The 12,978-nt window shown below is 41.7% G+C and overlaps 1 protein-coding gene across 3 annotated transcripts in view; it reads left to right on the forward strand.

Annotated features, from left to right (window-relative positions):
- The window catches only part of FNDC1 (fibronectin type III domain containing 1), an 81,646-nt gene that overhangs the window by 50,623 nt on the left and 18,045 nt on the right, over window positions 1-12,978 (forward strand). For 2 of the 3 annotated variants that reach the window (XM_068938830.1, XM_068938829.1), the window contains exons 11-14: window positions 1,253-1,633; window positions 6,610-6,675; window positions 8,124-8,285; window positions 11,705-11,935. In XM_068938830.1, coding sequence (XP_068794931.1) covers window positions 1,253-1,633; window positions 6,610-6,675; window positions 8,124-8,285; window positions 11,705-11,935 — 840 coding nt within the window. Of the gene's footprint in view, window positions 1-1,252; window positions 1,634-6,606; window positions 6,676-8,123; window positions 8,286-11,704; window positions 11,936-12,978 lie in introns of all 3 variants that reach the window. The other variant, XM_068938828.1, reaches the window with a different exon arrangement.

The raw sequence follows: 12,978 nt of genomic DNA on the forward strand, positions 1-12,978 counted from the left end.
CTTAGGCTCAGCAGGTGGCCTGTTTTCAGAAAAGAAAGTTGCAGAGGAAGAAGACCTGAGCTCCAGGAGCATATATTGGCTATGGATTTGCTTTTGGATTATAATAATGCCAGAGCAAAATCTTTGCACTAGCAACTCCTCTTACCTTTTATTCACATATTTTTTTGCTGGTCATAGGACGTGTAATCAGGAAGTATAGCTAGAAATGGTAATCAAAATGGAGAGCGGGACTCCTAGTGAGAGCGGGAGAGTGAGTAGCAAAGTATTTAGCTCTTGCAGAAGCTGCTGAGACGTTTGTGTCCTGAAGCACCCAGAGGCTGGAGAAGGCATCCTGCAATGTTTGTCTTATGGAGGGGATATTTCTTGCTTGGGGCCCAGTCCTCTGAGCTGTTGAATGCTCCAGGCATGCCCAAGTGCCGTGCAAGCTATTTGGGTTGCTGTACCTCAGGTTGCCAGTGGGCAGTCAACGCGTTGTGGGACCTGACTCTTGCACACATAGGCAGCAAGATTCACCAAAGTCCATTTCAGTTGTATCAACGTGAGAACGGACTGCAGGAGGGAGCTAAAATAAGGATTGACCCTTGTGTATATCTCTCTATATGTAGAGATAATTATTACCTACCAACAGCACTGTATCAACTATAAATATGCAATTTTATTTCTGAAATTGACCACAAATAATAAAAAAATCACACATGTGATCTGTAAAAACACTGCTGGTTGCATATCAGTCCATCTAAATAGATCTCTTGAATGCAAATTCAGTTCCTGCAGTTAAGCTGATTACCATAAATACTTGCCATATCCAGAACTTGGCGCATATGTTTCTCTGCAGTGACAGCATCTTACCAGCTCCTCCCAGTTTTTACTTGCACATGTTTACCATTAGCAAGCAGAGTATGGATTAATCATACCTTTCATCAACAATCAAGAGATTAATTTAGATTCAATGAAGGCTGCACGCTGTGACTCTGAAGTGAAATCTCCCTGCAATCTTCCCAATAAATGTTTACCAAACTGCTGATAAAAGTGAACATCCTTGTGGTTTATCTGAGGTTCTTCTGAACCTTTTCCAACTTCGCTAGACATGGATCTTTCCAAGATAACAACCTCCTTCTCTGTCAGCTTAGTTACAGGAGGCTGCGACCACACTCTCAGTGCCCTTGTGGAATCTACTATTGTTAAATACCATGCTGTAAGCCTGAAATTGATTAATGATAAGATTTGTTTTGGTTTTATTCTTCTCTCCTAGATGAAAAAGGTGCCCCGATGGTGAGTCCCGATGGATTACCTTTGTTTGGTCATGGCAGATTTAGTAAACCTGTAGCAAGTGCGCAAGATAAACCAATAATAAGCCTTGGAGGGAAACCTCTGATTGGTCTTGAAATGATTAAGAAAACAACCACCCCCTCAACTACTACTACTACAACAATACCCCCAACAACTACCACAACAACAACTACTACTACTACAACAACTACTACGACTACCACCACCACTCCTGAACCAACCACAACTGAACCGCCCACTGAGAAACCACCCCCAACCTGTCCTCCAGGCACCTATGCACAGTATGATGACGAGGGCAACTTGATGTTAGGGTTTGATGGCCTGCCAGAGTGCAATGCAGAAGGTAATTTCCTTTTGTGCTGTTTGATTTTTTTTTGTTTGTGCTGTATTGTTTGTACAGTACAGTTTCAGAAATGGAAGGAAGGAAAGAATCCGCCTTTGAAAAGAGATTTTGGTCCATGTGATAACCTAGAAGCTGATATTAGAGCAGCTGTAGAAGGATTTTGGAGGGAAAAGGTTTTACATTGGAAAATGTCAGCTTACTTCCATGAAAAACTTGAGCTTGGAGGTATGTTGATATCCCACATACTGTGGGACAAGCCTTTGCAAATGAAATTCTTGTTTTCTTGCCAGCTCTTGGAGATATAGACTGTCAGGCAGGAATGTAGCACAGCACTGATGAAGCTGGGGAAAGACAGCCCTGCCTGCATAGATAGGGCAGAGAGCTATACATTAATTCCTTTCGCATCTGAAAATAAGACTGTGTTGGTGAATGTCATCTTTTCCCTGTTGGAGTTACACAAGCTTAGGACATGGTGTCGAACTGAAATCCAAAGTAAACAAGTATAAATCCACTGGAGTCAGTGGGTATTGAGCCTGTTTCTAGTACGTTTTACCCTTTCATCACCTGAATGTTGCGTTGCAAACCAATTGGCTGCTTATTTTGCAAAACTGCATCAGGGAGTGCTGCTGTCGTTTCTGTCCCTTCCATTTGTAGGTAGTCCCCAACTGAGCCTGGAAGTGGGGAATACAAGCAGGGACAAATATGGTCATAACCTAAAGAGGGGGTTGTGCTGACTGCAGTGGCTGATTTTAATGGGTAATTAAAACCCCATCACCTTTCCCCTATCCATCTGTACCTCTGAAGTCAAAGTAGATTTACAAGCAGGTCATATAATCTTGGCCTGGGAAGCTGAACTATCAATTTAAAGAGTGCGGAAGATATGGCAGTATGTGGCTTCAACAATGCACACTGAGCCTAAGGGTGGTGCCTTTGGAGAGGATCTCAGAAGCAGAACACTGAAAATTGCCTTACCAGCTGCACTGGGTAAGTAGTGTGTCAGAGATGTTATTGCTGATGGAATTACAATGATTTTCTGTATGAATTTATCTAACAATGAGCCTCATGTCAAGTTTTTTACAGTTTGTATGTATAAAAGTGTATATGTTTATATACATGCATACATATATGTGGATAGATATGTATGTATGTGTTTATGTGTGCACATAAACATTTACATATAAATGACATGGTTATTAAATATTTCTCTGAATTTTTTTTGTTTTCCTTCTTATTAAATGATCTTAAAACGTATGTGTCATACACAAGAGTATTTTGGTAGCATCATATGGTAGAGATGTTTTGTGCAGTATTTCATTGGATACAGCCAGCTTAACTTTTCAGTCACCGTACTGTTTTTAAATAAGGCAGCCAGACTCAATCTTGACGTTGATCAGCCTCAGGAATTCCCATTGTATATACTTCTGACTCTCTTTAGATCATTTTTGTGTGCCAGTTTTTCTTTTTAGCATTACCTTATTTTAGCTTGAATTACTTTTAAAGGAATTGGCTTTCTGTCTGGTGAGCATTTCTTTTTCCTTCTTATTATCTTCCTATTCTCTTTACTGCCTTTCCTCACATATTCCTCACTCAAAGATGAGTTGCACTTCTCAGACAACTTGTTTGAGATCTTCGTCTAATTTGCTAGTATACACTGCTCCTTGTCCTACCCTGAAGCCATTGCTTCAGTCTAATGCATCAGAAAAACTTGCAATCTTATACTGTTACCCTGGTGAGGAAGGCCTTCTCCATTTTAACAATTAATGTCTGCAGAAAACCTGGCTTTTCCCGGAATGTGAAAGCTAATTTTTTTTTTCTTTTTTTGTAACCGGTATGCAAAACCTGTAGGGTTTGTATCCTTTGCCTACTAAATTTCTCCTTTGACTGCTGAGTCGCTCCCTATTCAACAAGCATAGATGTTTGCTTCTGTGATACAGTTCATGAAATGTTTCTGGGCTAAACCTGAACGTAGGCTCCAGAAGCTGAACAATAAAAAGCCTTGTAGTACCATTTTTAGCAGAGATGTGGGTTGGGGATTTTTGATGTGATTTAATGAACATTTAAAAACGTTCTATTTGTTTTCTTTCCCCCCTGCCAGCTGGTCTTGGTGAAATTTTGAACTTTGTAAAAGGCATGAATGAAAATGAGTTTTTACACAGGCTGCCTGCTCAGTAAGAATGGTTTTGCTTCTTAAACTGTCCAGCACTTCAACAGCATCTCTGCAGATCCATCAAAGTGGAAGACTGAAATGACAAGATAATGTTGGCTCTCCACTGCTGATGTGCTAAATAGCTTGAACAATATTAATCCCTACCCGGCAGTTGTTAAAATTTCTCTGAAGAGTAAATATTGAGTTGTTATTGTCTCTTCTCCTTACTTGCATTGTGGTCACCTGCCCCAGCATTTGAGAAATGCAGCAAAATAGCCTGCCTGTTCCACAGAGGAACGTGCTTGAACAGAAGGCACCCTTATGCTATTTATTTAACGAGCGCTGCGTTGTTTAATGTATCTATTTCAAGAGGGACAAACAACTGCTACTTGAACTACCAAAGCATTTCATGCAGTTCTCTCTTGACCGTTTACAAAAAATATTTTTTTATCTCTTTCCTCTCAATCTGAATCTAGAAAATACTCCAGTTCAGTTAGGGAAATACTTCTGCCAAAGCTTGATATGTTGTCACTAAGTGCTTGACTCCCAAACAGCCGGAGGCTGCAAGTGCCAAAAACACCGCCACATGTTCTACTTAAGCTTTGGCATATTCGTTAACTATCTGGCAGAATACTTGCTCATCCCAGTAGAAATTATTATCAGCATTTCACTAGATTCAGCAGTCTTCAGCTTTCAGGAAGGAGTTTGGCAACACAAGCATGATTTATCAGTGAAACCAACTAAACTTTTTAATGAATTCACAAGGAAAAATGGTAGATTCCTAACCACTTCTTACTCACATGTGATAAAATAAAGTGATAAGTCGCCAGTGTGCTGTTCTTTCAGGTGTCAAGAGAGCACAGCAAACAATCTTGCCAAGACTTAGCTATAATCAGTACAGGCAGTGCTAACTGAAGAGCTACTGCAAGAGTACTTGAAGCAAGTTGGAGAACCTCAACAGATGTAAAAGGAGAAAATTATAATGACAGAGCTGTTTTTTTTGGAAGTACCCCATCATCATCATGCCATAGCTAATGTAAAAGAACAGAGAAGGGGAAATAGAAGATTATGACCAAGCACAATAATAGATAAGATAAATTATTTATGCTGGACTGAACGTAGACAAAAAGTTTATAAGCCAATAGGTGTGAGTGAGTTGAAATCTGCCCAGGAGGCCTCCAGATTTCTTGCACATCTGAGCCTCTGTAAGTACTTGGACCTAATCAAACAGAAGTGCAGGCATTGCAGACATTGGTTCGTGCTGACAAACTGTGGTGAGAAGATCTGCTGGATTCAAAGAAGGATCTGCTAGGTCACTCACTACCCTTACAGAAGTCAAGTGGATTTCCTGCCTAGAATGATCTCCTGAACAGTGGCTGCAGAAGTCTGTCATGGGAAAATGTTAGATTTTGCTATATGAAAGTCTGACAAGAATTAACTAATTTCCTCTGTTTTCAAAGCTTATTTTGGCATTTAAATCACTGCTGTGTTATTCAAGAAACTTATTGTAGTAGAAAAAAATCAATCTTTGTATCTTAATTGTTAGTTCTAAATAAAAATATAAAATACAAAATGCAAACGTATGGTTCAGATTATGTTTGTAATTTATTTGAAATTGGCAATTGAAATTTTGTAAAGTTTGTGGTACAGCCTTAATACAAGTAACATTTTCTTCTTTCATGTAAAGTGCTACAGGAAGATTGTCAGTTTTTGTAAAGTATCCTGAGGTTGATTTTACCTTTATTTGCACATGGCCTCTCCCCAACCTCGACATTTAAGTGGAGACTTGATTCCACCTGCAGTGGGTTTCATCAAAACACTTTTGTTTTCTTGGCATTGTTTTTCGAGGCTAGTCTGAGCTTTGTGTACTCTCTACCTTCCCTGAATAACATACAGAAAAATGCCTTTCTCAGAGTGTTCAGGGAAGACCCAGGATTTACCAGATGACATACCTCAGAGCAGGTGTTTCAGGGGCTGGATGCATGACATGCAGAGATAATGAGATGATACATAGGAATAGGCATCTGGGAAGTCTGCAGGTGCATTTGCATTAGTTTTTGGTGTGGATCGGGAGTGTGCTTTTGATGTGCACCTCACAGTCATGTCTGCTTGCCATGCGGTCATTTACATTGTGGAGCATTTTGAGTGCACATAAACTGGATTCCTTCTGGATGAAACTAAAGCAAAAGATGTAGTTCAGGATCATGGGTACATGCCCAAACCTATAATGGGCATTCAGTCCGTGGGATCAGATTGCAGCTAGTAAAAAGTAAAACTTCTGCTTTGTTTCGCAAAGCTGTTCCCTTTGGGCTGCACTACTTGCAGGCCTAGACGTAGTCAGTAACTTACACAGCTGTGTAGGTTGTTTGTCTGTAGAAAATATTTGAATAGAGGTTTTCAGTTTATTTGAATTGCTTGTTCTATTTTGTGCATATAAATTCCTCACGTAAGCTGCTCCTGACACTATAAAACAGTATGAAATCCTGACCTGAGTGTTAGGTGGATGCTGACTGTGCTGCCTTTTCTCCAAGAACCCTGTGGCCTAAGGCAAAGTTCCCAGAAGGTGCATTACTCTAGCTGTTGAGTAGCAGCTCTGAACCCATTTTCCTCTAGCAAAACTCCTGGCTGGTTGCAGTTAGCTACTCATCTGTTCTGAATATACAGAGTGGAATGTCACTGTGTTATCTGGAAACTTGGCAGTTGTCTTATTTCTTTACAAATTAGCTGGCTAAAGATTTTTATTTTAAACTTTATTCAAGAAGTAATTTGTTTGAAGGGTGGGGATAATACCATTGAATTCTTTTAATATTTTTTCTTTCTTCTTCAGCAGATATATTTTCAGGACTGGATTCAGATGTGACAGCAACTCCGGAGGCATATGTGATATATGATGACGGTACTGTTTGGCTGTAAAAGTCTTTTGCAAGTGGCATTTTTTTTTTTTTTTCTTTGAAATTGGGTTATAGACGGCCAGTTGATGAAGAGGAGTTTAAGAAGCAGTGGTGAGCTGGAATAACTCTCTCGAGTCGTGTGTCACATATGAAAAACAGGGGTACCCAAGACAACTGTTTCTTGACGTGAAGGTCCCTTTACCTTACTCTGCTAATGGAAAAGGAGAGTGAAGCCATTGAGAGAAAGATATCCTAGAAATGACGTTTGTGATTTTTTATTCTACTAGCTTGATACTGAAGCCAAAATTTAGAATTTGGGGGTAGAAAGGAGAAAATGGACTAAAATCTGCGCAGTTCCTACATCCCATGTTAGTTACACCTCCACGTAAGTAGAATATCCACAGTGCTCAGGACTTTTGCTAGATCTCCCTATAGGAGCAGTTTTCACCTACAGAAAACAGAGATATTTAAGCAGGAAACACTCCAGGCAATGACTAGAGCCTCACAGCCTATGGGAGGACATGGCAGGGATGCCAAATGCTTCTTTGCCCTTCATTCTGTTTTTGTCCATCTTTTATTGCACTAGCTTTTCAAAGAAGAACATCAGATAAAATGGGACTGAATACCAGGTCCCATATAGGGCTGCTTACCCTGAGAAACTGGTGGATTCATGGAACTAGGTACTTCGCTGTGTCAGTGTATCTTCATCTGTTTGCTAGTGTGGTCTGTATTAGAGCTCCTAGACCAACCACTGAAGATCTGCCAGCTGTGTAGCAGAGGGCCTAGCACTGCAGTAGGTTTTTCTTTCTCACTGCTCAGTTGGCATGAACTGAGGGAAAATGGCCCAGAGGTCCACATGTGCCAGTTTACCTTCCCTAACGGCTCCTAATGGACCTAATGGGACCGTTAGTGGCAAGTACAAGATTAGATACTTCTAGTTTGTAGGAAAGTTCAAGAGCAGTATGAATCAGCTCTAGGATTACAGAGGAATAACACAAAGGTTGTTTAAAAAGTGATTTTTTTTCACTTAATTTTCCTCCTTCAGCATCTGAGGGCTGTGGCCAGGGATTCAACTACTGTGCTGTCTTCCTTTGAGGGTTGTTAAAGGAGGTGGTAGTAGCAGCGAGTTCAGAATATTGCTGTATGAATGCATTTGTTTATTGTGGCTCTCTACCTGTATGAGTGAGGTCTACATAAACCTCTATACTAACTGGCATTAGTATTGTAAGGCAAAGACTTTGTTCTTGCTTTCTATCAGTCTGTTAGAAACGCTTGCAAGACGGAGGTACAGTAGAGGCTAACCTAGACACCCATAAGGAGTGTGCCACATCTGTCAGAGAATGCTTGGCGTTCTTGTGGAACTGTGGCTTGTGATGCAAATGTTTCCATTCTCATAGTTAAGCCAAAATAACATGAAGCAAGCTAATGTTTTCATTTTATGTTTCCTCTGAAGATTATGAGTTTTTTGAGAGCACTTTGCCACCAACCACCACCACTGTCACTACCACCACTACTTCTACAACAACAGAATCAGAAATTGTCTATCCAGAGACTAGTATTGTTGGTACCAGCCCTTTGTCAGAATATGATATTGCTGGGAAGAAACGGTTCACTGGTAAGCATATACTTTGTTTTATGTAGCTTATTACTTGTGCTGCAAATAATTCATGTTCTAGCAAGGTTGGTCCTTAAGCTGAGGCCACTGCACAAATATGTCCAACAAAATAACCTGTGATTCTTATAAGGACTGCCTCCTGGGAAATGCAAACAGCAGGACTTTTTTCATAGCTTTGATGCTTACAAGTCTACATGTGGACTTGCACCAGTTTTTTGAGGCAATGCAACCCCTTTGTACTCTTTCAATGTAAGTGTGCTGCTTTGTGTTCTGCATTGTATTTGGTTTAGCTTAGGTCAATAAGGAAGCAAGAGTATCTACTTTGGTGCTCAGTTCAGCTGAACTGCCTCAGTTTAAATTCATACCAGTAGTTCATTCAGTGCAAATCTTCATATAGGTGGGAGTCTTTCTCTGAAGAAACTATTTCATTTCTACTGCCTCAGGCAACTGCAGTGATATCACCCACCTTACATGAGCATATAGATCAAAGGAGAACTTGGTATGCTGCATGCAGGACATATGGGAAAGTCAAGGAACGAGTGAAATTTTGGATATGAGCTTTCCAAAAAGTAAAACTAATAGATACAAATTTTACTTTGCTATTTGTAGCTTTGCTTTGTAGTTCTAGAAGGAACCCCTAGTGCATCAACAAGACCCAAAAGGCTGGCTCCTCTATATGTGAGCCATTCAAGTGTGAAGGTTGGCATTGTACTACTCACTTCAGAGCTGCTTTGCTTCTATATTAGAGCAGCAACTCAGGGCCAGACTAGAAGGATCTGAGGCAGTAGGGAGCTGCATTCCAGTCTTCACCCTGGACTGGTGGCCCCTGGGAGCCCATTATAAACTTCTGGCACTTGAGCTAAGGGTCAGGTCGTCTGCTGGCCGAACCAGGGTTTTGGGCGTGAGTTCATTGGCTTGAGAGTCAACTTTGACTATTGACAACTTTCATGCGTTGCCTTCATTTCCAACATCCGCAAGCTTCATGTGGCTCAGAGTGGTGGTCTACTGCTGGAGTAAAAGATTTGGTTTTATATTTGCTGATTTTTTTTCCAGTGCATCTTCAGTTTCCCGCTATCCAGACGCTTTGATGTTTCTGTTCAGCTCTCCCATTGACAGTGCTTCTTGATTCATTTAGACAGAAGGGCTAAAATTAACTTCATTGCCAGATCTGGAAAAACTCCCTTTAGGGCATGAAATCCAATAAGATAAACCAAGAAATGTTGGCTTTTACAAACATTTCAAGGCACTAGGGAAAAAATATTATCATCTCAGCGAATTGCATTATTTTTCCCGAATAAACATTTCCAAAGGCAAGTTTTAAAGTCCTTACTTTGACTATTACGGTGACATTTAAGGCAATAAAAAGCTTAGTCTTTTCCTGAACCAAAGTGCAATTCTGGTCGGTATAAAGCTTCTAAAAATAGAAGTTACACATTGAAAGAACAGGCCTGGAAGGTAAGGGCCTCCCACATCATGAATCCCCGTCGCTTAATATCCAGGGAACCACATCAGTTCATTAACTAGTCAGGCTTCACCTGACAGAATTACTCTTCTTGTGTCCTGTGTTGTTTCACCCCAGCTTTAGGATGCTTCTTTTAAGAAAAAGCCACTAAGACCTGGCTAAGGTCTTAGATATTGATCTAAGGCCCCTGCAGAGATCTGTTTTGGCCTGTGAAAGGCCGAGAAAGGTGATACTTTTGCCCAGCCTCCCAGAGAAGCAGGAGGTAGTGTGTGGAGGGTTCTGCAATCAGACCACTCTCCTGCGTCTCGTAAAGCTGATCGTTCTGTCTTTGGGCGATTGGGACAGTTGTGGGGTAGATCTGAATATTGGCATCCCACTTCTCCCAGCTCATCAGCCAAACTGAATGTGAGCCATACTTCAGTGGTTTCTGCTTACAGAGATCAGTAAATGATTTCCGTGCTCTCTTGAACATATCTCTGAGGCCCCATATTTCTGTTTGGAGAGAAATAACCTGCATTAGAAAGTTCCTGCTTGCCAAGCAAGGGCACAGCCACAATCTAAAGCTGCCAGGATTTGAACATTGCTTATTTACTTGGAGAACACCAAACTCTTTGTTTGGCTTTCTAAATTCCTTTGGCAAGGTGCAAGAGTCTGCTCAGAGGGGCAGAAGAGAAGGAAAGGGTAAAGAATGCACACACAATGCCAATCAATTTTTCTGAAGCTATTTGTACTTTCATACTGTCTCTTATGTCATGTTTACTGGCATAGCACAGTGAAGCCCTTGGGACTTTGCGGGGACCAGTTCAGGAACTGCCACCTTGAAGTGCAAAAAAATATATTCAGGTTGGGCAGCCAGAGCTGCCCAAATTCGAATGGGCTAGACTGGGGTGCGGGGAGCCGCTAAGGGCTATGCAGATGATTAAGGGCTTGGAGCAGCTCTCGTATGAGGAGAGGGTAGGAGAGCTGGGACTGTTCAGCCTGGAGAAGAGACGGCTCAAGGCGATGTTGACAATGTGTGTAAATACCGTACGGGGGATTAAAGAGAACGGAGCCAGACTTTTCTCAGTGATACCTAGAGACAGGTCAAGAAGCAACGAACACAAATTGAAATGCAGGAAATTCCATTTAAACATAAGAGAAATCGTCTTTACTGTGAAGGTGGTTGAATGCTGGAACAGGTTGCCCAGAGAGGCTGTGGAGTCTTCATCCTTGGTGATATTCAGAACTCTACTGGATACAGCCCTGAGCAGCCTGGTCTAACTGACCCTGCTCTGGGCAGGGGGTTGGACTAGATGATCTCCAGAAGTCCCTTCCAACCTCCACTGTTCTGTGATTCTCTGAAGCACTTGCCCTCCCTTTCTGTATGCCCAGAGACTGAGGCTGTGAAGAGCACCCATGGCACTGTTTCAGCATCACATGTTAGCAAAGTGCTCCTGAAACCACTAGTGAGACCAGTGTACTGGCTCTGTGGCCATATGGCCTCCAACCATTACACTTCAGGCTTTCTTCATGCTACATACATCCTGTGTAGGGTTTTTGCCTGCCAAATCTCAGCTGGAATCTGCCATTTTAGTGCACAACTAATCAGATGGTGTCTCCCCAAGCTGTGGAAGTCCCTATCTGTTGCTCAGAGTAGAGGGAATCATATAGGTATGTGAAATTGTAGGAACACTCCAAAAAGTTTCTAAACGGCATCAGAAAATGAAAATCAAAATCTTCATTGAATTTGTAGATATACACACTGGAAGTTCAGGAAATGAAAGTCTAATTTTTATTGTTTAGAATAAAATAGGGGATTTGTATTAGTGAAGTAATTTCAATAGGCTGGAGGGGGAGGAATTTTAAAAAGCATCGCGAAACTTCATTCTCTCCTTTTCAAGAAATTGTCTGTCAGTGTACTTCTCTGCTGGTATCTACAAACTGCTAACTAAATGCGACCCTTCCTTATCTCTTCCAGCTCCTTATGTGACCTATCTAAATAAAGACCCAGCAGCTCCCTGCTCCTTGACAGAGGCTCTAGAGCATTTCCAAGTGGAAAGCCTTGATGAAATCATTCCTAATGACCTTAAAGAGAAAGAGCTACGTCCCCTGAAGGCCCCTCACAACATCACCGTTGTGGCAGTAGAAGGCTGTCACTCCTTTGTCATTGTGGACTGGGCCAAACCTGCTCAAGGAGACATGGTAACAGGTACTGCAGAGCTGGCAGCTGGTGGCTGCAGCACCAGGAGATGTGGGGCTGTTTTCCTGAGTGGGTTTGGGGGATGGGGGAAAGGGAAGTTTTGTCAAATGAAGATCTTTGCCTTAAATTGAGTTAACCTCTCAGAGAAGTTGTCTCTCCATTACAGTTCTCTCAAGAGATGTGAGCTAGTTTCCGAGGAGCAAGAAAGGTCTCTCTGTGATTTGTCAGGGCTAGACCAGGGCCAGTAATATCAGCTCATGCTGGTCTAGATGTTTCAAAGGGCTCCATTTTTGGCACAGCTTTTGTGCCAACAATTCTGAAGTCACCACTTCCTGCAGATACATATGATAACACTTAGCTTGACTGAGCACTTCTGCCCCTCAGGTAAAGCTATCAACACCATCAAAGCAACCTTCCAAATGTGCCTTTTGAGCCACATTCATACATGGATTCAGGTTGCTCTGAGCTAATGCGACTATGTGACTGGGGCTGATTTGTGCCTTGTCAGCTGTGAGTATGGCTTAAGGAGAGTAAACTGCCTGCAGATGTGTTTCTGGTTAGGCTTTTTTCTGAATCTCTGAAGCTGATGTTTGCTCCCTCCTGAATGCCAACCAGGAGGGCTGCGAGTGAAGGAAAGGGCCGTGTGGGAACGTGGTAGAATAGTGTTTGTTGCGGTTTGCCAAAACTGCATACCCTACTAGCACTATCGGTGATGCAGGCCAGAACCGAACTGTTCCTGTACACAAAGAAATAATGTGGAACTTTAGGGCTTTTGAGAGCCACAAAGAAACCCAGTCCGACTTCAAAAATGAATCTCAAAAATTACTGGAGAAAAGCCCCTAGAGTAAATAAATAGCCAAAATACCTTAGGAATGAATCAACCCATATTTGTCAGTCGACCCGAAAGGTCTAAAGTGAGCAATGGAAAAGGCCACTGCTTTGGTGCATGTAGTTTTTGTTGAATCTTGTCTACCTCTGCGGATGACAGCAATGGCACAGTATCTCTAACTATATTAGTTTCTTTGCGGTGTGTCACTTAAAGCAGTGAAGGT

Source organism: Struthio camelus, chromosome 3, assembly GCF_040807025.1.
Source record: "Struthio camelus isolate bStrCam1 chromosome 3, bStrCam1.hap1, whole genome shotgun sequence".
Taxonomy (NCBI): Eukaryota; Metazoa; Chordata; class Aves; order Struthioniformes; family Struthionidae; genus Struthio; species Struthio camelus.